We start from the raw sequence: 27,532 nt of genomic DNA on the forward strand, positions 1-27,532 counted from the left end.
CTCGTATCACTAATATGGAGATTTTACAGTTGGAACGTGGGGAATCTAAAACCCCCCCAACTGTATTTTAAAAGTCGTTGCTGGAAGTGTAGGAGGTAATTGATAAGCGATGCCCATGCTAAATAACTAGCTTCTAAGATATACATTGTTTTACTGTAGATACTGTAGATATATTCGACAACAATGAGATATTGGTCATAAAATATGTGTGAACTTATATTCGGATCAAATATCACACAGATAGCGGCCATTTCAGCATATTGAGATGCTAGTTAATCAGATTTTAGGTAATGCATAAATCTCTTAGTATTTTCAACTGACCCTCAGCGAACAGATTCAAGTTATCAAACCGAAAATCTGGTCTCCTGCTCTTTTGTTCAGTGCTGATTTGAAGATATCACAGACAGGAATAGAAGCTAACGAGGAATAGACAAAGCACCAAAGAAGTCTCCTCTCTTTTATGTAGATCCACTCAGAATTCAGGAAACCATGTTCATCTTCATGATAATGATGCTCATTCAGGCATCAAACCGTACGATAATCACAGCCCATTCACAATGTGAAGAGGAGCCTCTTCAGTTTCCTGGAGTAGCTCTGTTTGACTCACTTGATCGTGCCTGTCTTACTCAATCGTGTCTGTGGTACTACAGCGACTGGACCATCTCTGTCCCTGGAGCGACGTTATTTTTCACCATGTTTGTGGAGAAACTGAAGTGAAAAATGTCTCGTTTCCTTGATGTTTCAATGTGAACTTTCAATGTGCACTGAGGAAATGAGAAACCACGACCATGACATTGTTTATTGTGATTTTTGCTGCCTCTGAGGTAACGTTAAAACTTCATTCACATAGAGAGAGAGAGAGAGAGAGAGAGAGAGAGAGAGAGAGAGAGAGAGAGAGAGAGAGAGAGAGAGAGAGAGAGAGAGAGAGAGAGAGAGAGAGAGAGAGAGCGAGCAGTGGGCCCCTGCAGTGAGTCGTTTGGCGTGGCAGCATTAACACCCTTCAAAGTCACCGCGTCCCGGGGTGAACCCCCACAGGCTCCTCCAGCCTGCAGGGCAGACAGGCCATAAGCCCCTGGTTCTGCCTGCATCAACACTTTACCCCCACCATCTCTCCTCTGAGCGTGAGAGAACCGAGAAAACCCTGGCACGGCCAGCAAACCTCCATCCACCCACCCATCCATCCCCGTCTCAGCCCTTTCTCCACTCCTGGCTGCCAGCCACATCCTTTGGCCTAGGCCCGCTTGGACTGCTTGAGCCACTGCTCATATTTTATGTCTCATCTTTCCTTGGAACTTTAGTGAGTGTATTATTTTTTCTGCAGTGTTGCAGTGTTTTACAGGGGGACACATGCGTTTTATGTGGTGGCTGTTCTAGACCGCTTTTTACTGAAGCGCGACAGGAGAGATGTGAACGCTAATGCAGCGTTTGCATCTAATCTGTTATTCAAACGAGTGCGTCGACGCGTCTGTGGCTCGACCCGCCTTCATCTGTCTCACTTATAAAGCTGCTAGTCCGTCACGCAACCTCGTCATCATCAAGTATGAGACTCAAGCATTATCTCCCCTTTTCTATCCAAGGTTCTAATGTACGTTCTCTAATACCCGGACACCAATATAATAATAATACACTGTTTACCATTTAGTAGACCCTTTCATCCAAAGCGACTTACAGTACAGTCATTCTTTACGTATGAGTGGTCCCGGGAATTGAACCCACTATCCTGGCATTGCAAGCCCCACGCTCTGCCAAACACGAGCTACAGAGACCCCCCTGGCACATTCTCGCAAAATCCTATGCTGCAGTATCTGCCGAATAAACACATCACCCATCTATGGCTAGTTTACGCCAAGACAGCTGTTGTGGATACAAGTAGTCTGCACCACCTTACTGTCAACTACTTCAGACTATTGTTTGCTCGGTCAGCCATATTGGAAGGGTCAGGCTATTTTGTGCTAGATTGCATTATGACTCTTCAGAGGAATTGTCTCTTTGAATGTGTTGAACGTTCCAGCTGCTAATGCACAACATTCATGACCCGGGTCTCCCCTGATCCTGTTAACGAAGCCTTTTGGACACGCGCCCTCCACTTACAAGAAGCGCCGCTCTTTTATTCCCAATCAAGTTTTAATAAGTTCCAACCGCAAGTTCAGCCCCTCAAATTGAAAGTGCACTTTCATATAAATGATGCATTCCACGCACTCAAAGCCCCCGCTCGTCCCAAATGGGCCAGAGGTGTTCTCTGTCTGCTCCGAGTGCATTAAAACAGGGAACCTGGTCAACTCTTATACCTGTTTTTCACATTCAAGGATACATGGAGCTGAAAGGGAAGGGATGGGACGACCAACAGAGTCCCATGTTGATGCAGACATGGCCCCGAGTCCTACGCTAATGGAGCGTAGCTTGCCTTCTGTAGCCAGACCCATTTCACACGAGGTTACGAGCCAAGCCAAAGGGTTAACTGGTGGTGAACGTTTGGTCCGGACTAACTGAAGGGAGAGAAAGGTTATCCGCCTCTATGCACAGAAAGCGAGAATGAAAAAAACCGACTGTTTTGCAAACCCCAAAATAAGGGCACAAACAATACACACTCGTTTAATAGAGAGCGTTTGACAACAAGAGCTATTCATTAGCTTGGCATTTAGACAGGCTTGATTAAGAATGGGGTCTGCAAGAGCTGCCAAGACTGGAGAACTCTTTTCCCCCTCGTGCTGCTCGTCCTTGTCACATTTTTGGAGCTCATCTCGTCAAGTCGTTTCTCATCTTCTCCGTCAGTCTTTCCAGAAGGAGCCCCTTTAAGGAGTAGCTTGTTAGCACTAAATGCCTTGAACTGGCTAACCTTTACGAGGTACCAGGTGAGCGCCGCATGCGGTGCTTCATTTGCAGTGATCATTTCATTCTCGGCTCCACAGCACAGTGTGGTGTTTGGCGCCATCGATCAAATACTAATCGTGTCTAAATTGTGAACACTCTCCAGCATAGGCTCTCTTCTCCAAGCATTTCGGAGAACTGTGACCTCACCTCAGGTCTCTACTGAGCGCCGCTTAGCAGAAGTCGCGCCGCGTGATGCAGTGTGTTGGGGTCTGGAGTTTTTTTTCTTGTTTTACAGACAGTTTCAGACAGCAGGATAGGAGAGCGAGAGCGGAGTGACATGCTTGTTTTGCAGCAGAGAGAGAGAGAGAGAGAACTCTCGTCATTAGAAGCCCAAAAGCCCTATGGGGCTTTGACAGCCAGGGAAGCCAGAGCAGCGAGAATCTCCTCAGAAAGATAACAGCTCCTGAATGTTATCGAATCAAATTGTATTTGTCACATGCGCCGAATACGACAGGTGTTGCGTTGACCTTACCGTGAAAGGCTTACTTACAAGCCCTTAATCAACCATGCAGTTCAAGAAATAGAGTTAAGAAAATATTTACTAAATAAACTGAATAAATTTTTTTTTTAAATAAAGTAACACAATGAAATAACAATAACGAGGTTATATACAGGGGGTACCGAGTCAATGTGCGGGCGTACAGGTTAGTCGAGGTAATATGTACATGTAGGTAGGGGTAAAGTGACTATGCATAGGTAATAAACAGCGAGTAGCAGCAGTGTAAAAACAAAAGGGGGGGAGGGGTACGGGTTAATGTAAATAGCCTGGGTGGCCGTTTGATCAATACCCACTTCCATAGTTCTACATATTTTTTTATATGTATTTTTTTCATTTAACCTTTATTTAACTATATCATGTGCAAGACGGAACAGAATACGTGGAACAATTGCACTTCGGGTCCCTGTTGCAGTGTTGTATTCATTCATGTTTTGCAGAAGTATTTGGTTTGATCCAAATGAATCCTGCTGGTCATGCATGTGGATTTGCAAAATGTAACACGAGCCGTGTGTCTCTCCACTCTCTCCTTTTTGAGTATTTTGGAAGCCAGGCCCCCTTTCATCCTCGGTCTCTTCATCTGTGTCATGATCAACCTATATAATGCTGTTGGTCCTCTTGTGGCTCTCAACCCAATTCATTTTCCTCTCAAGTATGCCCTCAATGGCGATGTCAATAAAAAAAGGCTTTTCTAAGAACTGCATATTCTGTAATCCTTGTTGTGTATGTTATGCTCTCAAGCTGTGTTTTAATGGACCCCCTCTTCCTCTCTCTCTCTCTCTCTCTCTCTCTCTCTCTCTCTCTCTCTCTCTCTCTCTCTCTCTCTCTCTCTCTCTCTCTCTTTTCCTCTCTCTCTCCCTCTAGCCTCTGAGCCCAACTTGAAGCTCCGGTCCAGGCTTAAACAGAAGGTGACAGAGCGCAGAAGTAGCCCACTGCTACGTAGGAAGGATGGTCCAGTAATCACTACTGCCAAGAAGCGCTCTCTGGACATGGCTGGTAAGCATCCTGTGCACAACTAAGCCCAAACGGAACACCATCAAACTCGACACAGCCCTTTTGCATCTGTAACTTTAGTGCTTTTCTGTGGGTTGAAATCGATAGGTTTCCAACCTGGTACCTTGATCAGTATGCGTGTTGTGTGGGAGCCACATGTCTTGTGGTTTGTGTCTTTTTTTGTTGCAGAATCGGCCTGCAACAGCGCACCTGGCTCGGGCCCCAGTTCGCCCAACAACAGCTCCAGTAACATCACCAATGAGAACGGCATCGCTAGTACAGTCGAGGTAAGCAGCCACTGTAACGTGAACCTGCGTCGTCAAGCTGTTCGGTTGCCGTGACCATGGGCTTCTGATGCACTCTTCTCTCTTCAATCTGCTTTGACGTTGACTCCCAGTCACGTTGCTGAGGACTGTTTGCCTCATATGGCCCAGACCCAAACAAAGTGTTACTTGTTAGTTGTTGGCTCACACTATAAGGCCTGTGTGTTCGCGCGTGCGTGCAAATGTGCTTCCATGCTTGTTTGATCCGGTGTGACTGTTTGTGTGTGTGTGTGTGTGTGTGTGTGTGTACGTACGGGTGCTTGTGTTTGTTTGCGTGTGTCTGTGCCCGTGGCGATGGAAATGCAAGTGGCTGCGCGTAGAGCATGTGTATCCCTATATCCTTGTCTGTGTTTGAGGCGCTGGGTGTGTGTCTCTGTAACCAACATGTGCTCCAGACTGCCCGTGGAGACAGGAGGCTGCAGGGGCTGTTCATCTTTCCAGAGGGGTCTATTTATCTGGCCAGTGTTTGCGTTTCAGTGTGTGTGTTTCTCTGACTGTGTGCTCCTCTGTTTCCAGGCCTCCCTGGCCCACAGGCTGGCCGGCCGAGAGGGCCCCTTGAGCCAGCTGTCTCTGTACACATCGCCCTCACTGCCTAACATCACCCTGGGCCTGCCAGCCACCGGCCCGTCCAGCGTGAGTTCATACTCCCGCTTTCTCTCACTCTTTGTGTTCTTTCTTTCTTTCTTTCTTTCTTTCTTTCTTTCTTTCTTTCTTTCTTCCTTTCTTTCTGTCTTTGTCTTGTTGGTTCATTCCTTTGTTTGTTTTCTGTTTGTTGTTCATTGTTTTTTCTTTCGTTAGTTCGGTTGGTATTTTCTTTTTTCCCCGTACTTTTTCCTCCCTCTTCTGCACTCTACTGCATCTCTACCCTGACATCTCACGTTCTCCCCTTTTTTTCTCTCGCCCACATTCTTCCTTTCCCTACTACACTCTCTCTCTCTCTCTCTCCACCGGCTTCCCCTCTCATCCCAATGTACTCTTTTCTCTCCCTCGCTCTCGCTCTCTTCTCGCTCGCTCTGTTCTTCCTTTCTCCTCTCCTCCACTTTGAGGGCTTGCTTGCGCACACAGCCCTTTCACAGTGGAGGACTCCACATAGCGGGGGCCCTGTCTAGACCTAGTCCATCTGCCGTATGTGGCTTTTCAGCCCCACTTCCATTTCAGAAAGGCCCCATTGAGAGACAATGACCAGCAGTAGGTCAGTGACGCACGTTCTACCCCCTCAGACGGTCCATTCAACCCTTTTCTTTTTTTGTAAGGAATGCCCCCCTTTCCTCTCCTTTTACTCTCTCTTTCTCTCTCTTTTTCTCTGTCTTTTTCTCTCTATTTTTCTCTCTCTTTCTCTCTCTCTCTCTCTCTCTCTCTCTATCTAGATGTTTCCAACTCTTCCAACTGAAGTCAGGCAGAGTTATTAGTTCACTGATATGCAGTATTTTGCCCCGTAATATATTAGAGGGAAATACACTACAGTTAGATGATTCCTCGGTCTGTATTTAGGGTCAACTTCCACCCGGCACCTGCATATTTTTTCCTCCTTTCAGATGACATCAGGCCAGCAGGATGGTGACAGGCTATCGATGCATGAGAGGCTGCAGCAGGGCTTCCCCATAACCACTCCCTTCATCCCGGGGGCCCACCTGCCCTCCTACCTGACTGATGGGGGCTCGGCACACAACCCCCTCCTCCAGCACATGGTGCTCCTGGAGCAGTCCCAGAACCCACTAGGTCTGTCCTGCTGTAAGCATATCCACTCCGTCTCAGGCACTATCCAAAACACATCATCCCCCCCAAAAAAACTGGATTTGAAAGACCATCTTCCGTGGTGGTTTCACTGGCGGCTGGTGAAAGGAAGACTCATAGGAAGCTCATACTACTTTCTGCAGTGTAAAGAATGTGTTTTGATGCCGTTCATCTCGTTCTATTCCAGCCATAACTACCAGCCCGTCCTTCCACACCAGCCTCCACTTGGTGGGTCCCCAGTGTTACTTGTGGGTCATCCTCTTAATGTTGTCGGTGTTTCCTGTGTTTCAGGCCTGGGCGGGCTGCCCTTGCAGTCGCCCTCCATCCACAAGCTGCGTGGGCAGCACCGTCCCCTAGGGAGGACCCAGTCGGCCCCTCTGCCCCAGAACGCCCAGGCCCTGCAGCAGCTGGTGGTTCAGCAGCAGCACCAGCAGTTCCTGGAGAAACACAAGCAGCAGTTCCAGCAGCAGCAACTGCACATCAACAAGGTGTGTGTGGTGTGTGTCTGGGAGGAGGTGGTGGGTGTGGGAGGGTTCGGGGGCGTGCGTGATTGTGTACATGTGGAAGTGTGTGTCTGCTATGTCATTAAGCAACAGCCCCACCACCAGCAGCAGCAGTAACACAACAGCTGTACGTCGGCTAAGTGTTTGCCCTGCGTGCATGTTCCTGTGCTCGCTTCTTCCGTCGCCATGGCAACTACCTCGTTTGGAGGAAGCCGCTTCCTTATATGGTCACACAGGAAGGAGCTCGGTGTGTGTGTGTTTGCGTGTGTGTGGTGATTAGGGAGGATAGAGAATCATAAGGCCGGAGCAGGGTGGGGGCGTAGAGAGATAATTATTGCTCTTTTCTTTCTCCCTACTGAATTTCTCCTGTGTCGTGACATTCCCTGAGGATTATACGCTATTATCTTCTGAATCTCTGTTGTTTTCCCCTACTTATGTCCCTCACTGACACATGGCCACATTGACATCACTGTGTGTTTCATGGACTATAACAATGGATATTACCACATTACAAATTAATCTCAGAACTAGCGAGTAATCCAATTGGATTGTCAGTGGTCAGCGATTAAGAATATGAAGAATATGGCCGATAAATGTTTTCATTTTAAAGGGGTAGTTCAACAAAATGACAAATTTACCTCCGATATTTACCTCAGAACTAGCAAGTGATCCATGTGGATTCTCAGTGGTCAGCAATGAAGAATATGGAGAATATGGCTTTGTTTACTTCCCAACCTTCTAGCATTAGCATTGTTGCTTGAAAAGCAATGGGAGTGGTAGGATCCAGGTTAGCATGCGGCTAAAACAACTCAGTCATATTTTGGGTTGCTGACTATCAGGATCCATTGATTGTTTTCTGGTGATCCATAAGAGGTCACTTGTCACTTTACTATTTAAATCAGCTGCCTCCATGATGTCAATAATTGCATATTGCTACTGTTATATTGTCATCTACTGTCAAAAAGTTTCGTAATTGAAGAGACATACTTTTTGCTTCATGTTTTGGATGAAAGGTACAGCAAAGCTGAAAAGCTTTAAGAAAATGTATATTTGGATATTAAGTGTCGAGGAGTTGTTTAACTACCAGTGTTTAAGCATTAAAGGAACTACAGTAGGCTCTCACTTTCTCTCCAAAACTTTAAAATGTGTTTATTTAGCATCTAACTTCAAAGCAACCTCATCCCTTATGTAGCTGGTGTAAATCCCAAAAGAGAATTTCCCCTTTAAAAAATAGAAAGAATTTCGCGAAAAAGAGAGAGGGAGTCAGGGGGAATAAAAGAGGGGAGGGGTGGGGGGAATAAAAGAGGGGAGGGGTGGGGGGGAGTGAGCGAGTGTAAAAAGAGTGGCTTGTGTTTAGAGGGGGATGAGGCAAGAGACTGGTGCTCTGACGTCAATGAGCCGGTTCCCCTGGCGTCATGCCAACAGGGCCCAGTGCGTGCGTCTGCCAGACATGGTTGCTACGACCTGGGACACTGGAAAGGGGGGTGAAGGACGGCCGGACGGGGGGTTGTAGTATTTACCCTTGACATCCCCGTGGCGACCGAGCTGGATGGACCCAGCTGGCCTGGCACAGCGACATCCGCCACAGTCTTGAAATTACACTCTCTCTCTCTTTACTTCTCTTTCCTTCTATCGCTCTCGTTTGTCTCTTTCCTTCCTTCTCTCTCTCTCTCTCTCTCTCTCTCTCTCTCTCTCTCTCTCTCTCTCTCTCTCTGTCTTGTCTGTTTCTCTCTCGCTCTCTGTCTCTTTCTCTATTTCGGAGTCTCATTTTCTTCAGTTTGTCTGGCTCTCATTCTTTTCCACTTTCTCTGGGCTGCCTTCTCTGACTCTATTTCTGATTTCTCTCTTGTCACTCTCTTCGCCTTCCTCTCTAAACCTAGACCTTCCCCAAAGTCCCTCTTTCATTCCCCCTCTCTCTCCCCTTTGATGTTCTCTCTTGATCCCTCTCTCCCGCACTTGTTTTTTGAACAGAAGTACCCTCTTTGTCCTCCTGTTTATAGAGGATAATCTCACATTCTTTCTTTCTTTCTCTCTCTCTCTCTCTCTCTCTCTCTCTCTCTCTCTCTCTCTCTCTCTCTCTCTCTCTCTCTCTCTCTCTCTCTCCCTTCCTCTCCCTGCTCTTATGATGAGACCTCAGCCCTCTCTCCTTTTCTTTTCGTTCTCTCCTTCACACTCTCTCTCTTTCACTCTCTCTCTCTGTTCACCTCTACCTTCTCCCTCTCACTCTATCTATTCTGTTTTTCTTTTTCTCACGGCGAGTCTGTGTGAACCCGGAGACCGTGGGTGGACTAACCTTTATAATCTGAACAAACCAGCTTCTGGCAACAAGTCATAAGGGCCAGCCAGTCAACTTGTCATCTGAGCTAATAGATGGCGGTTTGGACATGAGCAGTGACGTTTGTTTACCATGCGTTTAAATTTAGACATGTTTCCTCGGTGGATTTATGGATTTATCTGTGCTCCAAAGGAAATGTTTGCGAAACTCTCTTTGAACTCGTATCAACTCACCGATCTACACATAGACGATCATACTGGAAGCCAAAACACCTGTCTAACTGTTAACAGTACCATAATAGATGCACTTTATAGAATACACTTGGATCATTGCAGAAGAAAATGAAGGAAAGGGTTGAATCCTTATAGTTATATATGGCTCTGCTGCAGCTTTCCTAGATCAGTGGTTCCCCAATTGTCTTTGCGTTGACATGAGGCTTTTGAATGTCTTTGATTGCGTTTAAACAGATAGCCCAATTCTGATCTTTTATTCACTAATTGGTCTTTATTCACTATTTGGTCCTCTGAAAAAGATCTGATGTGAAAAGATCTGATGCGATTGGTCAAAAGACGAGTTAATGGGAGAAAAACAAAATCAGAATTGGGCTGCCTGTGAGTCACTTGATCGACAATAACATGTTTCTAGTGACAACCCAAGAGGGACTGGCTGTGGCGGTCCACTCTTAGGGTCCCGACTCACCTGTTGGGAAGCACTTGACAAACTCTCCATTTCCGCTTAAATATTTTAGAAAATCGGGAAAATAGTATATTGCCCTCATAGGGATGAAGGAAGTGGACTTTCTTTGTGGTCATCCAGAAATAGAACATTTCACAAACTATGTATTGCAACAGTTATCGTTACTTAGGTTTGGTGCAGGTATGTGTAACTTATCCACACCCACTGCCAGATGTTCTAACCTTTGACCTCAACCCCCTCCCTCTCCTCCTCAGATGATGGCCAAGCCCAGCGAACCAGGGCCGGGTCGACAGCACGAGAGCCACCCGGAGGAGACAGAAGAGGAGCTAAGGGAGCACCAAGCCCTGTGTCCCCAGGAAGGAGTCCTCATGCGCGGGGTGACGGTCAAGCAGGAGCCCCCGGACCCTCAGGAAGAGGAGAGGGACAACCGAGAGAGGATGGTCGACCAGGAGCTGCTCTTCAGACAGGTAGGAGAGAGTGAAGAGGAGAGGAGACAGACAGACACACATACACACTTGACACACAACATATAAAAAACAAAAGTGATTCACATCACCAGTTGAAGAGAGCTGGAATATCCAAATGGACAGACCGAGAAAGAAGACGACACACACGTGTACTGCATGTGTGATAGTGAACAGAATGTAGGCTATTTTCATTTTTAGTCAGTTCACGAGAAACCGACACCCACACATGGCTTACTCTTGCTGTTTTGACACACAAACAAACACACACACACACACACGCAAGCACACACAATAACACACACGCTATACTCCTACTCACAAAGTGAAATAGCGTGCAGGTTTTTATCTGAATGGCTGAGGTCAGCCTCACGCCTCCTCTCTACTGCTGAATCTGAGTTAGTCTCCCGAGGGCCACGCACACACCGACACACACCGACACACACCGACACACACACACACACACACACACACACACACACACACACACACACACACACACACACACACACACACACACACACACACACACACACACACACACACACACACACACACACACACACACACACACAAACACACTTAGCCAGAACACCATGTCATCCCTGTCTAACATGCAGCCCAGCAGTCGGTCCAAATCCAATCCACTGTCCATCCTGTCACCATGACGCCCACATCCCCTGGCAGGAAGTATAGCACTGGGGGCCCCTGGGAAAGGAAGTGTTAGAGCAGGAGCGATACCCCAGTCTAAACCTGCTCTGTTAGTTACAGTAGTGGCAATTCACTAAGTGGCCGTACAGTTTTAGAATCTGAATCCCAATAGCACATTACGACAACCTATAGTGTTCGTACTAAATACTTTCATACCAGTATGCCAGTGAGTGCCACCAAAGGCTTTCGCAGGAATTGGGCTAATTCTAAGTGAAAGGATACTAAATGCATGCATACTTGCATACCATTTGTATCTTAATGGTCCTAAAGCCGCTCACACATCTGACTCACTTGTCTGTCTAGCTTATGATAATAGATTCATAAGCATCAAGCGCCATCTTCTGGCTAGTAAGATATCTTGCAGCAGCTCAACAGATGCACATAAAAGCAGAATTCGTTGTGTGTGTATTAGCTTACGTGTGTGTAACATTTTCTCTGTCTCTCTCTCTGTCTCTCTCGCTCTCTGTCTCCCTCTCCTTTCTCTCTGTCTCTCTCGCTCTCTGTCTCTCTCTCCCCTTTCTCTTTCCCCTTTCTCTCTCTCTCTCCCTCTCTCTGTCTCTCTCGGTCTCTCCTCTCTGCCTCTCTCCCCTCCCTCTCTGTCTCTCTCTCTTTCTCTCTCTGTCTCTCCTCTCTATCTCTGTCCCCTCTCTCTCTCTCTGCCTCTCTCCCCTCCATCTCTATCTCTCTCCCCTCTCTATCGCTCCCCCCCTCTCTCTCTCTCTCTCTCTCTCTCTCTCTCTCTCTCTCTCTCTCTCTCTCTCTCTGCCTCTCTCTCTTTCTCTCTATCTCTCTCCCCTCTCTATCTCTCTCCCCCTCTCTCTCTCTCTCTCTCTCTCTCTCTCTCTCTCTCTCTCTCTCTCTCTCTCTCTCTCTCCCCTCTCTCTATCTCTCTCCCCTCTCTCTCTCTCTCTCTCCTCTCTCCCCTCTCTCTCTACTGTCTCTCTCCCCTCTCTCTCTGTCTCTCTCTCTCTCTCCCTCTCTCTCTCTCTGTCTCTCTCCCCTCTCTCTCTCTCTCTATCTCTCTCCCCTCTCTCTCTGCCTCTCTCCCCTCTTTCTCTGCCTCTCTCCCCTCTCTCTGTCTCTCTCTCTCTCTGTATTTGTGTGAGCAGCAGGCTGTGTTATTGGAGCAGCAGAGGATGGTCCAGTTAAGGAACTACCAGGCTTCCATGGAGTCAGCCGGCCTGTCAGTCACCTTCCCAATGCACCGCCCCCTTTCCAGGGCCCAATCATCTCCCGCCTCGGCCTGCTTCCCCCCCATTGTGGTACAGCAGGAGCCGCCCACCAAGCCTCGCTTCACCACTGGTTAGTGTCCAAGCACCCCGTGTCTGTATCACACACACAAATGCGCATACATACAGACGCTCTCTCACACACGCATGTGTAGACACAAACGCTCGCACGCAAGCACAGAAACACAAGCACGCTCACACGAATCAAATCAAATGAATTTGTCACATGCTTGGTAAACAACCGGTGTGGACCTTCCCAACAATGCAGAGAGAGGAAACAGAAAAATAATAGCACGAGGAATAAATACACAATGAGTAACTATAACGTGGCTATATACACGAGTCACGAGGTACACCACGCACACACTCTCTCTCTAACCTGTAGTCTGTATCTCACTCACACACACACACTCCCTGTTCTCTTAGATTAGTCTGTCCTCTCTCTGTGAAAACAAAATGTTTTACCTTGACTCTCTTTCTCCCATAAACCACTTTGAGAGCCCCAGTGTCCAGCATACTGATCAGCAGTGCAGTGTGCGTGTGCTCCCAAACAGTGGCATTGTGTGTGTCTGTGTGTTGCCCCTCTCCCCACCAGGCCTGGTGTATGACACGTTGATGCAGAAGCACCAGTGTATGTGTGGCAACACCAACACACACCCCGAGCACGCCGGACGCATCCAGAGCATCTGGTCCCGACTGCAGGAGACTGGACTGAGGGGCAAGTGTGAGGTACGGAAACCCTACAGCCCAACCCGAACACTTCTGGTCTCGTGACCCTCCCACCCCTTACGGGAGGGCGGGTCCTGCTCAGAACCAGTCAGAGTTCTCCTCTGTCCTGGCACGACAATGGTGGATCAGGCTTCCCCCTAACGTCCTTGTCCATCTTCCCGAAAATGTCTGAAACTCTAAACTCTAAATCCCCCCCCTTCTCTGGGGAATTAGATAAAGGGTCTCATTGCCAAAATCCCGAAGTATACCTTTAACATGAATGCACTAATTGTAAATCGCTCTGGATTAGAACATCTGCGAAATGACTAACATGTCAAATGTTAACTGCCTTTCTTACATTGTATCCCTCATTTCAGCACGGATTCAGAAGTAACATGACAGGTTAAAGTAATAGGACAGGTTAAAGTAATAGGACAGGTTAAAGTGTGGCCAGCTCTGGGGTTTCACCCATATAGTCTATTTTATTTCTTCTCGATCATTGCAGAGACTAAGGAGAGGAATCCACTTTGGAGTATAAATTCAGGTCCCCTGTCAGAGTAACTGAGGAAGCTTGTTTGCCAACCGATCTCAACAGTATAAAGTGGCTGCCTTTCCCCCATCCAACCTGGACGATTGAGATGGACCTGTTCCTCCACTTTCAGACCCTGTCTGACCAGGGGAGGGCAGTGTTAAACCAACCTTCCCGTTGACAAAACACCCTACAGCAAGTTGTCTGTAGGGCAAGCCGTTGACAACTCCTAACCATAACCATTCGGGGGGGGTAGCCAGTGTTTAGCTTACGGGGTTGTTTTTGAAGTTTTATGTTGTTTTGAAGCGCTGGTAGAGATTAAAAGCTGCTAGTGGGTTGAAGCTGAATTTGCGCTAATAGTGGGTCTTATCATAGTGGGTCTTATCACGCGCTGCACCTGTTCTGTGACCATCCACTCACACACACGCACACGTGCGCACATATACTTACCACACAGACACACAAACTTGCTCAGCAAGAGGCATGCTTTACTCTTCATCTGAGAGCTATTAACACAGTTTCATGGTTCCTAAATGGGGATGATCTATGCTGCATCCCACTCTGCGCTGTGCGTGTTTGTGTCTGACCTCTTCTGCATCTCACTGCGTCAGCGCTACGCTTGGTTGCATAGCTGCCGTCTCTGTTTTTCCTGAATGGCACAAACAAACAAGTCCCATCCCCAGACTTCCTCCCCTCCCTTCCCCTCTGCTCTCCTCTCTCACTCTCCTGTCTTTCTCTCTTTGTCTCTCTCTTTCACTCACACAAACACACACACACACCCTTCGGTCCCCCTTTACGACCCCCACTGTAACTAATTAGAGATTCCTGGCTACAGGTGTTACCCTGTCCCCCCCCTCCTCTCCAATCCTCCCCAACTCCCTCCTTTTCATCTTTCCATCCCTCCTGTCCATCAAAAGCTCAGGTGACCCTTGGGGATTAGTAAAGCAGGTGTGTGTTATAACTAATGGATAAAGCATCACAGATACAGGTGTCATAGTAAGTGTTACCAACTCTCTCTCGCTCTCTCTCCCCCTCTCTCTCTCACTCTCTCACTACCCCCCTCTCTCTCGTTCTCTCTCCCCTCTCGCTCTTTCTCTGTCTCTCGGTCCCTGCGTGTCTCTCTGCAGTGTATCCGAGGGCGGAAAGCCACTCTGGAGGAGTTGCAGACGGTTCACTCTGAGGCCCACGTCCTTCTGTATGGAACCAACCCACTCCGACAGAAACTAGACAGTAAGTCCTACACCAGTGCTGATCTAGGATCTGTCCAAATAATCTAATTCATTATGATCTAAAAGGCTAAACTGATCCTAGATCAGAAAACCTACTCTGAGATGCTTTGTGGATATGGCCCATACCCAAATGGATGTTGGTGCTTAATACACTATACAGGATCAGTTGTGTAGATGCTCTTCATTATAGTGAGGGTGAATCCCAACTTCTACTGAAGTCAAATGATCACAAATTATCAATGCATGTCAGAAGTTAGGATTGGCCTGTATCTGACCGAGTCTGTAATACCTACATGTTTCAAACAGACCCCCATAGTCCTTGTGCCCAAGAAAGCGACGGAAATCTGCTTAAATGAACACCTATGTGAGAATGCTGTTCACTGACTACAGCTCAGTGTTCAACACCATAGTACCCTCAAAGCTCATCAATAAGCTAAGGACCCTGGGACTGAACACCTCCCTCTGCAACTGGATCCTGGACTTCCTGACGGGCCGCCCCCAGGTGGATAGGTTAGGCAACAACACGTTTGCCACGCTGATCCTGAACACTGGGCCCCTCAGGGATGAGTGCTTAGTCCCCTCCTATGCTCCCTGTTCACCCACGACTGTGTGGCCAAGCACGACTCCAACGGCATCATTAAGTTTGCTTTCGACACAACAGTGCTGAGCCTGATCACCGACAATGATGAGACAGCCTATAGGGAGGAGGTCACAGGAAAAGGCGGGCCGAGCAGGCCCCCATTAACATTGACGGGGCTGTAGTGGAGCGGGTCGAGAATTTCAAGTTCCTTGGTGTCCACATCACCAACAATATCATGGTCCAAATACACCAAGACAGTCATGAACAGGGCACAACAAAGCCTTTTCCCACTCAGGAGCCTGAAAAGATTTGTCATGGGTCCCCAGATCTTCAAAAAGTTCTACAGCTGCACTATTGAGAGCATCCTGACCGGTTGCTTCACCGCTTGGTATGGCAACTGCTCGGCATCCAACCGTAAGGTGCTACAGAGAGTAGTACGTACAGCCCAGTACATCACTGGGGCCAAGCTTCCTGCCATCCAGGACCTATATACCAGACCATGTCAAAGGAAGGCCCAAAAAATAGTCAGAGACTCCAGTCACCCTTGTCATAGACCGTTCTCTCTGCTACCACACTGCAAGCGTTACAAGAGCGCCAAGTCTAGGTCCAAAAGGCTCCTTAACAGCTTCTACCCCAAAGTCAACCATTAATCAAATGCCCCCACCCCCCTTTGTTTTTACACTGCTGCTACTCACTGTTTATTATCTATGCATAGTCACTTTACCCCTGCCTGCATGTACAAATGACCTCGACTAACCTGTACCACCACACAGACTGTATATAGCCTGGTTATTGAAAATGTTGCTGTGTTTGTTTTTATTTACATTTTTTCTTTGGCTTATTTAGTACATGTTTTATTTTCTTAACTCTCTTTCTTGAACTGCATTGTTGGTTAAGGGCATTTCACGGTAAGGTCTACACCTGTGACAAATACGATTTGATTTGATTTATATGCACAAGGTACAGTACATGAACAGGATTGCCTCCAGTATGAGAGTGTATATGACAATAACAGTCTCCCGTAGACTGCTATCTCCCCCCCCCCCTCTCTCACACCTCCGCTGCTGGTTATTACAGGGCAGAGCTGGTCTAATGATAGTGTTCCTCTACCAGACCGGTATCAACTTTATTATCTGCATTATAGCCTTCTGTGTAAAGAAGAAGCCAGGAAGCTCCACAGAATTTGTTTTGTTTACCTAAACAACCACCATTTTATTTGTTGTCGTTCCGTTCTCGCCACAGTTGGAGCTCGTTCAAGTCTGTCCCTAAGCTCGGTCAAGGCCGCTACCTCTCTGCCAATAATGACCGCACGCACACACACACACACACGCACACACACAATGTTCCATGACATCACCCCTCTGTGTTTACTCCCTCCACCCAAAGTGTTCTGATCCATCACCTAAATATTTTGTATTGGTTGAGAGGGAGACTGACAGCTTGGCTCAAACATCGAACTCTGACCACCCTGGCTGTCATATCGGAGTTAACCAAGCAGCGCCTGTCGAAGGAACACTCATTTTGTCCCAACCTTTTTAGTTACTGTAGCACCGTGTACCCCTGAAGGACCCCCAAGTACCCGCAGGAGAAACACTGTTTTGGACTGTTGGACTTTCCGTATTTCCACTTGCACCATTTTAAAAGTGTTTACTTCAAATATGTGTGACTATGTTATGTATTCTGTCATGCGTCAATGCTCTAGGAGGGTCTGCTATATGAATTCATATTAATGCAGAAGTGTAATGATCAACTCAGGACCCACTAAGAATCGTGAATGGTCACCTAGACACATTTGAAATGTTCAGGCCCAAAGGTGAAATGCTGCTCTCTCGATTAGACGGCACTACAAAATCATACACACATACACAGGTGTAGCCTATGTTCTCAAATCACGCCGGGGTGTTGTTTTAAGGGTGTGGGGTTTCCACTTTACAACGTTTTTGCTAGAATTAGTACGGGTCAAGATTCGTTTATATCTCAAAGGGGGATGGCATGTCTAAGTTGACGTTGTAGTCATCTTGCAGATGCTTCTTGACTGGAGAGACTGGTAGGGCATACTGTGTGACAAGGGAGTATTCTGGCGGTTGCCTCTGACCTTTCTCTCTCTCTCTCCCTCTCTCTCTCTCTCTCTCTCTCTCTCTCTCTCTCTCTCTCTCTCTCTCTCTCTCTCTCCACCCCATTCTATCTCTCTCTCCCTCTCTCTCTCCCTCTCTCTCTCTCTCTCTCTCTCTCTCTCTCTCTCTCTCTCTCTCTCTCTCTCTCTCTCTCTCTCTCTCTCTCCACCCCCATTATATCTCTCTCCCTCTCTCTCTCTCTCCCTCTCTCTCTCTCTCTCTCTCTCTCTCTCTCTCTCTCTCTCTCTCTCTCTCTCTCTCTCTCTCTCTCTCTCTCCCCCCCATTCTATCTCTCTCCCTCTCAGGTTCATTGACTCCCATGTTTGTGAGGCTGCCTTGTGGAGGGGTAGGGGTAAGTCACTCCCTACTTATTCTCCCCTGTCTAAATAATGGTGTTGTGTGTTATCCCACGCACACACACACACACACACACACACACACACACACACACATACACACACACACACACACACCCCCTGGAGCACCAGAGGCAACCAAAACTGTTGCTCTGCTTTCTGTCGAGTGGGTAATTGTGACCATATGTTTTCTATAAACAAGCTGTGTCCTGTAGAGTGGGTGGGAGGGCGCTGTCTGTGTGTTGAGGGGGACACTGGAGGGGAGGGGGGGTAAGAGGGAGGTTGGGGGGGCAATGCTGTGTGTGTGTGTGTGCTGTTCCTTCAGTGTGATGGTTGGGAGGGGGGGGACAGGTAAGAACAAGGTCAGCTGGGTTAGTGTATGTGTGTGACCCTCTGTATGCTTGCATTTCGTTGTCTTCATGGGGCGTGTGTTCCCTTGCGTACTGTATGTGTGGGAGTGTGTATTGCAGTGTGTGAACTCAGATTGTGTGTTTGTTGCTCCCTAGATCAATATGTTGACAGAGGTCTGATTTTCAATCCCTCTTCCCCTTACCTCTCTCCCTTACCTCTCTCTCTCTCCAGAGAGCATCTAGCTGGGTCTGTTGTTCTGCCCGCTGCTGCCGGTGGGAAACAGAACTGGCTCTGCTCTGTTTTATGGAAATGAGGGCTAAATTGTTGTCTTCCTGTAGTCCCAGCACAGCGCCTCGCCTCATCAAATTACCCTGTCAGCCTGATAAGAACTACCACTCTTTCATTCCAACACGTTCCCTCACTCTCTTTGGTTCCCTGGACCCTCGTTTTCCTCTCTCTTTTATCCCCCTATCGCTCTTGGTCGTTCTGGCGTGCGTCTTTCGCCTCGTCTTCCTCAGTCTCAGTCTTGCAAGTCGCTTTCGTCAAAGGCTGCTCTGCCCTTCCGGCGTTGCACTTTCTTCTCCTTTAGGGACTAGTGACATACTTTGGCGCTGTGTCCCTCCCTCCCTCCCTCTCTCAATCTTTTCTTTCACTTTTTTTTACACACTCCTCAGTTCATCCCAGGGTACATTGTCACATTTCGTCGTCGTCTCCCATTTCTTTTTAGCTTGATCACTCGATTACTTTATCATTAATTTCCTTGATGACTTTCTCACTCACTCACTCACACTCACTCACTCACTCACTCACTCACTCTGGTGCAGCCGTCACTCTTCATTCAACTCCCTCGTGCCTTCTCCCCCCCCCCCAACCTATTTCCCTCCCCCTCCCTCCCCACCGGTCTTCTTTGCATCGTAAATGCACCGCAGACTCATAATTCGTGACAAAGTCCTTCTTGGCGTGACTTGAAAAGGCCCCCTGTTCTCCTTTTCCCTTCTAACTCTAGCCTTGAGCGTTCATGCTGTTCAAAGCCAAATGCAGCAGGCGGGGATCGCCAGAGTCAATGTATGCTGAGTCTATCAGCGACCCCGAGGTTCACAGAAGGTCCCAGGTCCCCACAAACTCCCTCTCGCTCCCTTTACGTTGCCATTGTAGTCATTCAGCGGACGCTCCTATGCAGAACGACTTACAGTTAGTGCGTTCATCTTCAGATAGCTAGGTGAGACAACCACACACAACTACGTTTTCATCAATAAAGTAGCAGGGTCAGAGCTAGTGGGATTATTTTAGATTTATTTTAGATACTGTTTGAAGAGGTAGGGGGGGGGGGGCTGGTCCCACCATTGGTGTGCCAGGACAGAGAAGTGCTTGGAGGGCCAAGACTGCTAAGAGACCAGAGGTGGCAGAACGGGGTGCTGGGGTTGGGGTGTAGAGTTTGAACATAGCCTTAAGGTAGGGAGGAGCAGTTCTTCTTGCTGCTCCATAGGCAAGTGCCATGGGCTTGTAGTGGATGCGAGCTTCGACTGGAAGTCAGTCTCTCTCTCTCTCTCTCTCTCTCTCTCTCTCTCTCTCTCTCTCTATCCCTCTCCTGCCTATCTTTCCCTCTGCCAGCTGTTTTCTCCTCCTTAGGTTAGTCCATCTCGGAATTCAACCTTCAACCTTAACCCTTAACAATATGCAGTCTAGTGGTGTGTAGAGGAGTAAAGATGTGTGTAGAAGTACTGTGTGTGTGCGCTGTGATTGGGGCCACGGAGCAGGCGTGTGTCAGCATAATCAGCCCTGACGGATGAATGCCTGGCCTCTCTCTCTCTGACCACATGCACACCCCACACCTCCACAACCCCGGGACTAGCCAGCTCCCCCACCCCATCCCACATCACTCTCCATGCCCCCCTTTAAAATATTTAATATTTCTCTCGGTCTACAGTATATCCCTCATCTCTCCCAAACTTCTCCCTTGGCTCAATATTGACACACGTCTGTGAATAAAAGCCATCTCGCCTCTCTCCCGGACGTTACAATCACACCTCTACTAGCATGCTTTTGTGTTCCCCCATGGGGTCCCACCAGAAGCACACTCAGACGGACAGACGTGTGAAGAGCAAATTAGTTCTCCCTACCCTTTAGATTGACGTACAGGATGTGCATGTGGTTGTGTGTGTGTGTGTGTGTGTGTGTGTGTGTGTGTGTGTGTGTGTGTGTGTGTGTGTGTGTGTGTGTGTGTGTGTGTGTGTGTGTGTGTGTGTGTGTGTGTGTGTGTGTGTGTGTGTGTGTGTGTGTGTGTGTGTGTGTGTGTGTGTGTGTGTGTGTGTGTGTGTGTGTGTGTGTGTGTGTGTGTGTGTCAGCAGGATAGTCGTGCATGTACAAGAAACTAAGCCTGGCTGTCCAAACTGAGTTTCTGTCTGTAAGGGGAGTCATTCACGTCAGTTGGATTGACCCATAACTCACTCTGAGAGTCCCCCCCGCTCTCCCTGTGCAAGCTTTGATACAATACAAGGGATTTGTAAACACTGTGTGTGGTTAGGGGCTTTTGTATTGTAGCTTGTGTGCGCATATCTTCTTCACCCTTTTATACCTCTGGAATTGTTGGGACTGGGAGGACAAATGGCACCACAGCCATCCTGGTCCAACATTGTCCAATTGTATGCTTTACCCTGTTTACATTGTGTATTATACATGAACATGTATATATTGCGCATTACATAAATGTGTGTTCGTGTTCACAGGTGGACAGCGACACCATTTGGAACGAGGTCCACTCGTCCAGCGCGGCTCGTCTGGCTGTGGGTTCCGTTGTGGAGCTGGTCTTCAAAGTGGCGGCTGGAGAGCTCAAGGTTAGCTCCATGTCCCTCGTCATCGTGTGTCTGTCTAGCTGTCTGTCTGAATGCCTATATTACCAACGATAATGCCATCTCGCGTTGGACGCTGAATGCTAATGCTAGCCCATCAGCTGAATAGGTGGCAGAGTGGAGCGTTGATCATTGGACCTCATTAACGGTGCTAACGCCCCACTCAAGTGAGGTCTATTAATATGGCGCCGAAGAACATGGCTGATGTTTTAAGGCCATAAGCAAAGAAGAAAATGCTCACCCAGAAGCGGCGCTCCTAGTGGCCGGGGACTTTAATGCAGGCAAACTTAAATCAGTTTTATCACATTTTTACCAGCATGTCAAATGTGCAACCAGGGGGAAAGAATCCAAGACCATCTTTACTCCACACACAGAGATGCTCACCCCTGCCCTCCATTTGGCAAATCTGACCAAAATGATATCGTCCTGATTCCTGCATACAATCAAAAACTAAAGCAGGAAGTACCAGTTACTCGCACAATACGGAAGTGGTCAGATGACGCGGATGCTATGCTACAGGACTGTTTTGTAGCACAGACTGGAATATGTTCTGGGATTCATCCAATGGCATTGAGGAGTACACCACCTCAGTCATCGGCTTCATCAATAAGTGCATCGATGAGGTCATCCCCACAGTAGGCTAGAGCTGTCACTTTCAATGAGCGGGAGACTAATCCGGACGCTTATAAGAAATCCCCCGCCCTCAAACGTACAAGCAAAGCGTCAATACATGATTAAGATTGAATCCTACTACACTGTCTCTGACGCTCGTCGGATATGGCAGGGCTTGAAAACTATTATGGAGTACAAAGGAAAACCCAGACTCGAGCTGCCCAGTGACGCGAGCCTACCAGACGAGCTAAATGGCTTTTATGCTCGCTTCGAGACAAGCAATGCTGAACCATGCACGAGAACACCAGCTGTTCTGGATAACTGTGTGATAAAGCTCTTTTGCCGATGTGAACAAAACCTTTAAACAGGTCAACATTCACAAAGCCGCTGGGCCAGATGGGCCTGCGCAGACCAACTGTCAGGTGTCTTCACTGACATTTCCAACCTCTCACTGACTGAGTCTGTAATACCTACATGTTTCAAGCAGACCACCATAGTCCCTGTGCCAAAGGAAGCAAAGGTAACCTGCCTAAATTATTACTGCCCTGTGGCACTCATGTCGGTAGCCATGAAGTGTTTTGAAAGGCTGGTCTTGGCTCACATCAACAGCATCCTCCCGGACACACTAGACCCACTCCAATTTGCATACCGCCCCAACAGATCCACAGATGACGCAATCTCAATAGCCCTCCACACCGTCCTTTCTCACCTGAACAAAAGTAACACCTATGTGAGAATGCTGTTCAACGACTACAGCTCAGCATTCAACACCAAAGAGCCCACGTAGCTCATCACTAAACTAAGGACTCTGGGACTAAAGACCTCCCTCTGCAACTGGATCCTGGACTTCCTGACGGGCCGCCCCCAGGTGGTTAGGGTAGGCAACAATGCATCTGCCACGCTGATCCTCAACACTGGGGGCCCTCAGGGGTGTGTACTTCATCCCCTCCTGTATTCCCTGTACACCCACGACTGTGTGGCCAAACACGACTCCAACACCATCATTAAGTTGGCTGACGACACAACAGATCACCGACAACGATGAGACAGCCTATAGGGAGGAGGTCAGAGAACTGGCAGTGTGGTGCCAGGACAAAGACCTCTCCCTCAATATGAGCAAAACAGGAAAAGATGGTCCGAACAGACCCCCATTAACATCGACGGGGCTGTAGTGGAGCAGGTCGAGAGTTTCAAGTTCCTTGGTGTCCACATCACCAACGAACGATCATGGTCCAAACATACCAAGACAGTCATGAAGAGGGCACGGCAAAACCTTTTTACCCTTAGGAGACTCAAAAGATTTTGGCATGGGCCCCCAGATCCTCAATAGGTTCTACAGCTGCACCATCGAGAGCATCCTGACGGGTTGCATCACCACCTGGTATGGCAACTGCTCGACATCTGACCATAAGGCGCTACAGAGGGTAGTTCAAACGGCCCAATACATCACTTGGGCCAAGCTTCCTCTCATCCAGGACCAAAATAATAGGCGGAGTAAAGCGCATAAAATTGTCAGAAACTCCAGTCAACCAAGTTATAAACTGTTCTCTGCTACCGCACGGCAAGTGGTACCGGAGTGCCAAGTCTAAAAGGCTCCTCAACAGCTTCCACCCCCTAGCCATTAGACTGCTGAACAATTCATAAAAATAGCCACCAGCCACCGGAAATACCCCCCCACTGCACTGCTGCTACTCGCTGTTTGTTTGCTACCTCCCTTCGCCCCCACCTACATGTACAGATTACCTCAACTAACCTGTACCCCTGCACACTGACTCGGTACCGGTGCCCCCTGTATATAGCCTCGTTATTCTTATTGTGTTACTTTTTATTATTACTTTTTATTTTAGTCTACTTGGTAAATATTTCCTTCTTGAACTGCAAGGCTTGTAAGTAAGCATTTCACGGTCAAATCTACACTTCTTGTATTCGGGGTCTGTAGAGTTTGATTTGATTTGAATTAGGCTTCATTAATTTAGCCTTGTTAGCCATGCTTTCTCTTAACACCTCCAGACTCCGTAGGAATGCCCCCCGCCCCCTTCCCTACCCCTTCCCTACAGCTCTCATTAGCACTTTTCAGACAGACACTCCTCCCCTCCTGCCCGCCGCCTACTTTCCTGTGTCTGTGGCTTCTCCTGGCAGCGCCGACTGTTGTTTGAACTCCGCGGGGCGGCCTAGTGCGCGGGCATCGCTAATTGGCTAACTCGAATAGTCCCCGCTAACACCCCGGCTTTATTAGCCTGCCAACCACAGCCACCTGCAGAGCTGGGTAAGGTAACGGAGACTTACGATAATCCCTCTCTCAGCCGTTGGCATAGGATGCTAAATTGCTAACGCTCGCAGAGAGTTTCAGCTAGGACAGGGCTTCAACTAGCACGTTCACTCTCCTTCTTGTTCCAGTGGATTTGGAAGCATTGGTTAGGGGAGGCAGTTAGTGCATACCGTAAAATGGATGTGACCTATTGTTATTCGAAGGTTGTTGTTTGGAGTGTATCTGTTGATGAATATGTAAGCCATTTAGTGAACAGCACTGTTTGTTGTTACTGAGATTTATTGACTTGTTTTATTCATTCGTGGACCCGTTTGTTCATCCATTCATCTTGATTGATTTATGGAGGGCATGGCTCTCTTTCTAAGAATAATGACCTGAAATTATTAATGAAAAAAATATCTGCGCTCTACATAAGGGTTAGAGATCACAGGAAGTGACCCCCTTGCCCCTTAACCCCATCTTAGCACACACGCGCGCACACAGACGTAACCCCAGGGAGGGAAACCAGACTCTAACATCACCTAACCCCCCCCCCGTGCCTGTTCATGTGAGCCTTGCATCTGCATCATCAATGTTTCTAAAATAGAACTCAATGGAATCCCATGAATCTCTTTAAATCACACACACTCGCTCTCTCGCTCAGACACACACAGCTCTTTGAAAGCGGGTCCCTATCGTCAGTGGGAATCTGAGTTCCTTCTGTCCCTCTGCTAGAATAATATCCTCTGCGGCCAGGCGAGGTGGAGAGTAATCCACAGCAGCTGCCTCAACATCATTAGACTGGACTACAGGGACACAGGTCACCTCACCACGTACACATACCACAGTCAGGGCCCCGAAAACACTGAGCGTCCCTACCAGTCCCCATATGTCCCCATATTACACCAGGACCGTAAACAGTCGGCGCAGGAGCAGCGGGAGTCCCACAGGTCCCTACATTAACACAACATCCACGCCTCGCACTGCTGCTCTCAGCTGTCAGCCATACCTTTTGTGTGTGTGTGTGTGTGTGTGTGTGTGTGTGTGTGTGTGTGTGTGTGTGTGTGTGTGTGTGTGTGTGTGTGTGTGTGTGTGTTTCAAGATTTATAAGTACAGGATACACATGGTATGCACTGTCCAACGAAATGCTTACTTGTATGTTCCTTCTCGACAATACAACAACAATAAGAAATAATAGAAGATCAGAATATGAACATAAAGTAAATGGCTCAGTAGAATAGAATAAACATTTTCGCGTGTGTGTGTCACCGGCAGTGTCTGACCCTCCTCCCTGTCAATGGCAAAGCAATTAAGTGTGAGCCACAAGGGGATTTAGGGTCATAGAGGCAGAGAACTGAATACTGCATGGAGAAACTGGAATGTGTGTGTGCGTGTTAGTGTGTGTGTGTGTGTGTGTGTGTGTGTGTGTGTGTGTGTGTGTGTGTGTGTGTGTGTGTGTGTGTGTGTGTGTGTGTGTGTGTGTGTGTGTGTGTGTGTGTGTGTGTGTGTGTGTAAGTAGGTATTTTCGTGTGTATTTATGGGGTTATGTGTTTATCTGTGCTATTGCAGTACGAGTGTCTGTTAGTCTGTGAGAGGGAGCCATGTTGCCCAAGGCCTTATGGGTAACATGGCTCCCTCTTCTCTGATTGGCAGAACGGCTTTGCTGTAGTCCGGCCCCCTGGACACCACGCGGAGGAGAGCACACCTATGTAAGTCCCACGTCATTTATGTTTCTTTCTTCTCATTGGATCAGTTCTTATTGTTATGGAAACGGTATGAGATTTCGAGCAAAATCAAATTATTAGAACCCTAATCACAACACCTATTGGACTCAATGTATATTCTTTCTATCACTCCTCCCCCTCATCACTCCATCACACAGGGGATTCTGTTACTTCAACTCCGTGGCCATCGCAGCTAAACTTCTGCAGCAGAGGCTCAGTGTCAGTAAGATCCTGATCGTGGATTGGGTGAGTTCACCTTGGACCTCCCGTGCTTTCACACAGAATAAGGTGGGGCTCAGTCATTAGAGAATGGCGCTTGCAAGGGGGTAGTGGGTTCGTTTCCCGCTGATGCATAAAATGTATGCACGCATGTCTTTAAGTCGCTCTGCATAAAATTGTCTGCTAAATGGCATATATTATTATATAAAATAATGTGACCTATTTTTATTAACATTTGTTCATGTTCTGCGTAGGGCACGACAAAAAAAAAACATCTTTGTCAACCGAGTGCCACTTTTTAAGCACATTTTTAAACGTGTATTTTTCCCTACACCCTATGTGTTAATAAAAACAACTATATATAGGCTACTGAGCTTGTCTGATGCTTTAAGCACACTGTGATGCATTAATTAAGACACAAATGACTCAAGAGGGAGCAGTACATGACGAAAAGTATGTGGACACCTGCTCGTCGAACACCCCATTTCAAAATCATGGGCTGGTCCCCCCTTTGCTGCTATAACAGCCTCCACTCTTCTAGAAAGGCTTTCCACTAGATGTTGGAACATTACTGCGGGGACTTGCTTCCATTCAGCCACAAGAACATTTGTGAGGTCGGACACTGATGTTGGCCGATTAGGCCTGGCTTGCAGTCTGCGTTCCAATTCATCCCAAAGGTGTTTGATGGAAGCACATAAATGTCTAGAATGTCAGTGTATGCTGTAGCGTTTAGATTTCCCTTCACTGGAACTAAGGGACCTAGCCCGAACCCTGAAACACAGCCCCAGACCATTATTCCTCCTCCACCAAACTTTACAGATGGCACACTGCATTGGGGCGTGTAGCAATCTCCTGACACCTACCAAACACAGATTAGTTCGTCTGACTGCCAGATAGTGAAGCATGATTAATCACTCCAGTAAACATGTTTCCACTCCTCCAGAATTCAATGGTAGCGAGCTTTACACCACTCCAGCCGACGCTTGGCATTGCGCATGGTGATCTTAGACTTGTGTGCGGCTGCTCGGCCTTGTAAACCCATTTCGTGAAGCTCCCGACGAACAGTTCTTGTGCTGACGTTGCTTCCAAAGGCAGTTTGGAACTCGGTAGCGAGTGTTGCAACCAGGGATTGATGATTTTCTTTACACACTTCAGCACTCAGCGGTCCCGTTCTCTGGGGTTGTGTGGCCTACCACTTCGCGGCTGAGCCGTTTCCACGTCAGAGTAACATCACTTACAGTTGACCGGGGCAGCTCTAGCAGGGCAGAAATTTGACCAACTGACTTGTTGGAAAGGTGGCATCCTATGACGGTGCCACGTTGAAAGTCACTGAGCTCTTCAGTAAAGGCTATTCTACTGCCAATGTTGGTCTATGGAGATTGCATGACTGTGCTTGATTTTATGCACCTGTCAGCAACGGGTGTGACTGAAATAGCCGAATACACTCATTTGAATGGAATGGGTGTCCACATACAAATATACAGTATAGTGTATATACACTGCTCAAAAAAATAAAGGGAACACTAAAATAACACATTCTAGATCTGAATGAATGAAATATTCTTATGAAATACTTTTTTCTTTACATAGTTGAATGTGCTGACAACAAAATCACACAAAAATGATCAATGGAAATCAAATTTATCAACCCATGGAGGTCTGGATTTGGAGTCACACTCAAAATTAAAGTGCAAAACCACACTACAGGCTGATCCAAA

The 27,532-nt window shown here is 47.7% G+C and overlaps 1 protein-coding gene across 32 annotated transcripts in view; it reads left to right on the forward strand.

Moving 5' to 3' along the window:
- The window catches only part of LOC118385920 (histone deacetylase 4), a 281,140-nt gene that overhangs the window by 186,122 nt on the left and 67,486 nt on the right, over positions 1-27,532 (forward strand). For all 32 annotated transcript variants that reach the window (XM_052521886.1, XM_052521892.1, XM_052521893.1 and 29 more), the window contains exons 8-20: positions 4,232-4,363; positions 4,550-4,647; positions 5,200-5,316; positions 6,219-6,414; positions 6,709-6,905; positions 10,146-10,358; positions 12,176-12,368; positions 12,891-13,024; positions 14,660-14,762; positions 17,761-17,807; positions 20,889-20,996; positions 25,525-25,580; positions 25,754-25,841. In XM_052521886.1, the coding sequence (XP_052377846.1) occupies positions 4,232-4,363; positions 4,550-4,647; positions 5,200-5,316; positions 6,219-6,414; positions 6,709-6,905; positions 10,146-10,358; positions 12,176-12,368; positions 12,891-13,024; positions 14,660-14,762; positions 17,761-17,807; positions 20,889-20,996; positions 25,525-25,580; positions 25,754-25,841 (1,682 nt within the window). The remainder of the gene's footprint in view (positions 1-4,231; positions 4,364-4,549; positions 4,648-5,199; positions 5,317-6,218; positions 6,415-6,708; positions 6,906-10,145; positions 10,359-12,175; positions 12,369-12,890; positions 13,025-14,659; positions 14,763-17,760; positions 17,808-20,888; positions 20,997-25,524; positions 25,581-25,753; positions 25,842-27,532) is intronic.

This window comes from Oncorhynchus keta, chromosome 7, assembly GCF_023373465.1.
Source record: "Oncorhynchus keta strain PuntledgeMale-10-30-2019 chromosome 7, Oket_V2, whole genome shotgun sequence".
NCBI lineage: Eukaryota > Metazoa > Chordata > Actinopteri > Salmoniformes > Salmonidae > Oncorhynchus > Oncorhynchus keta.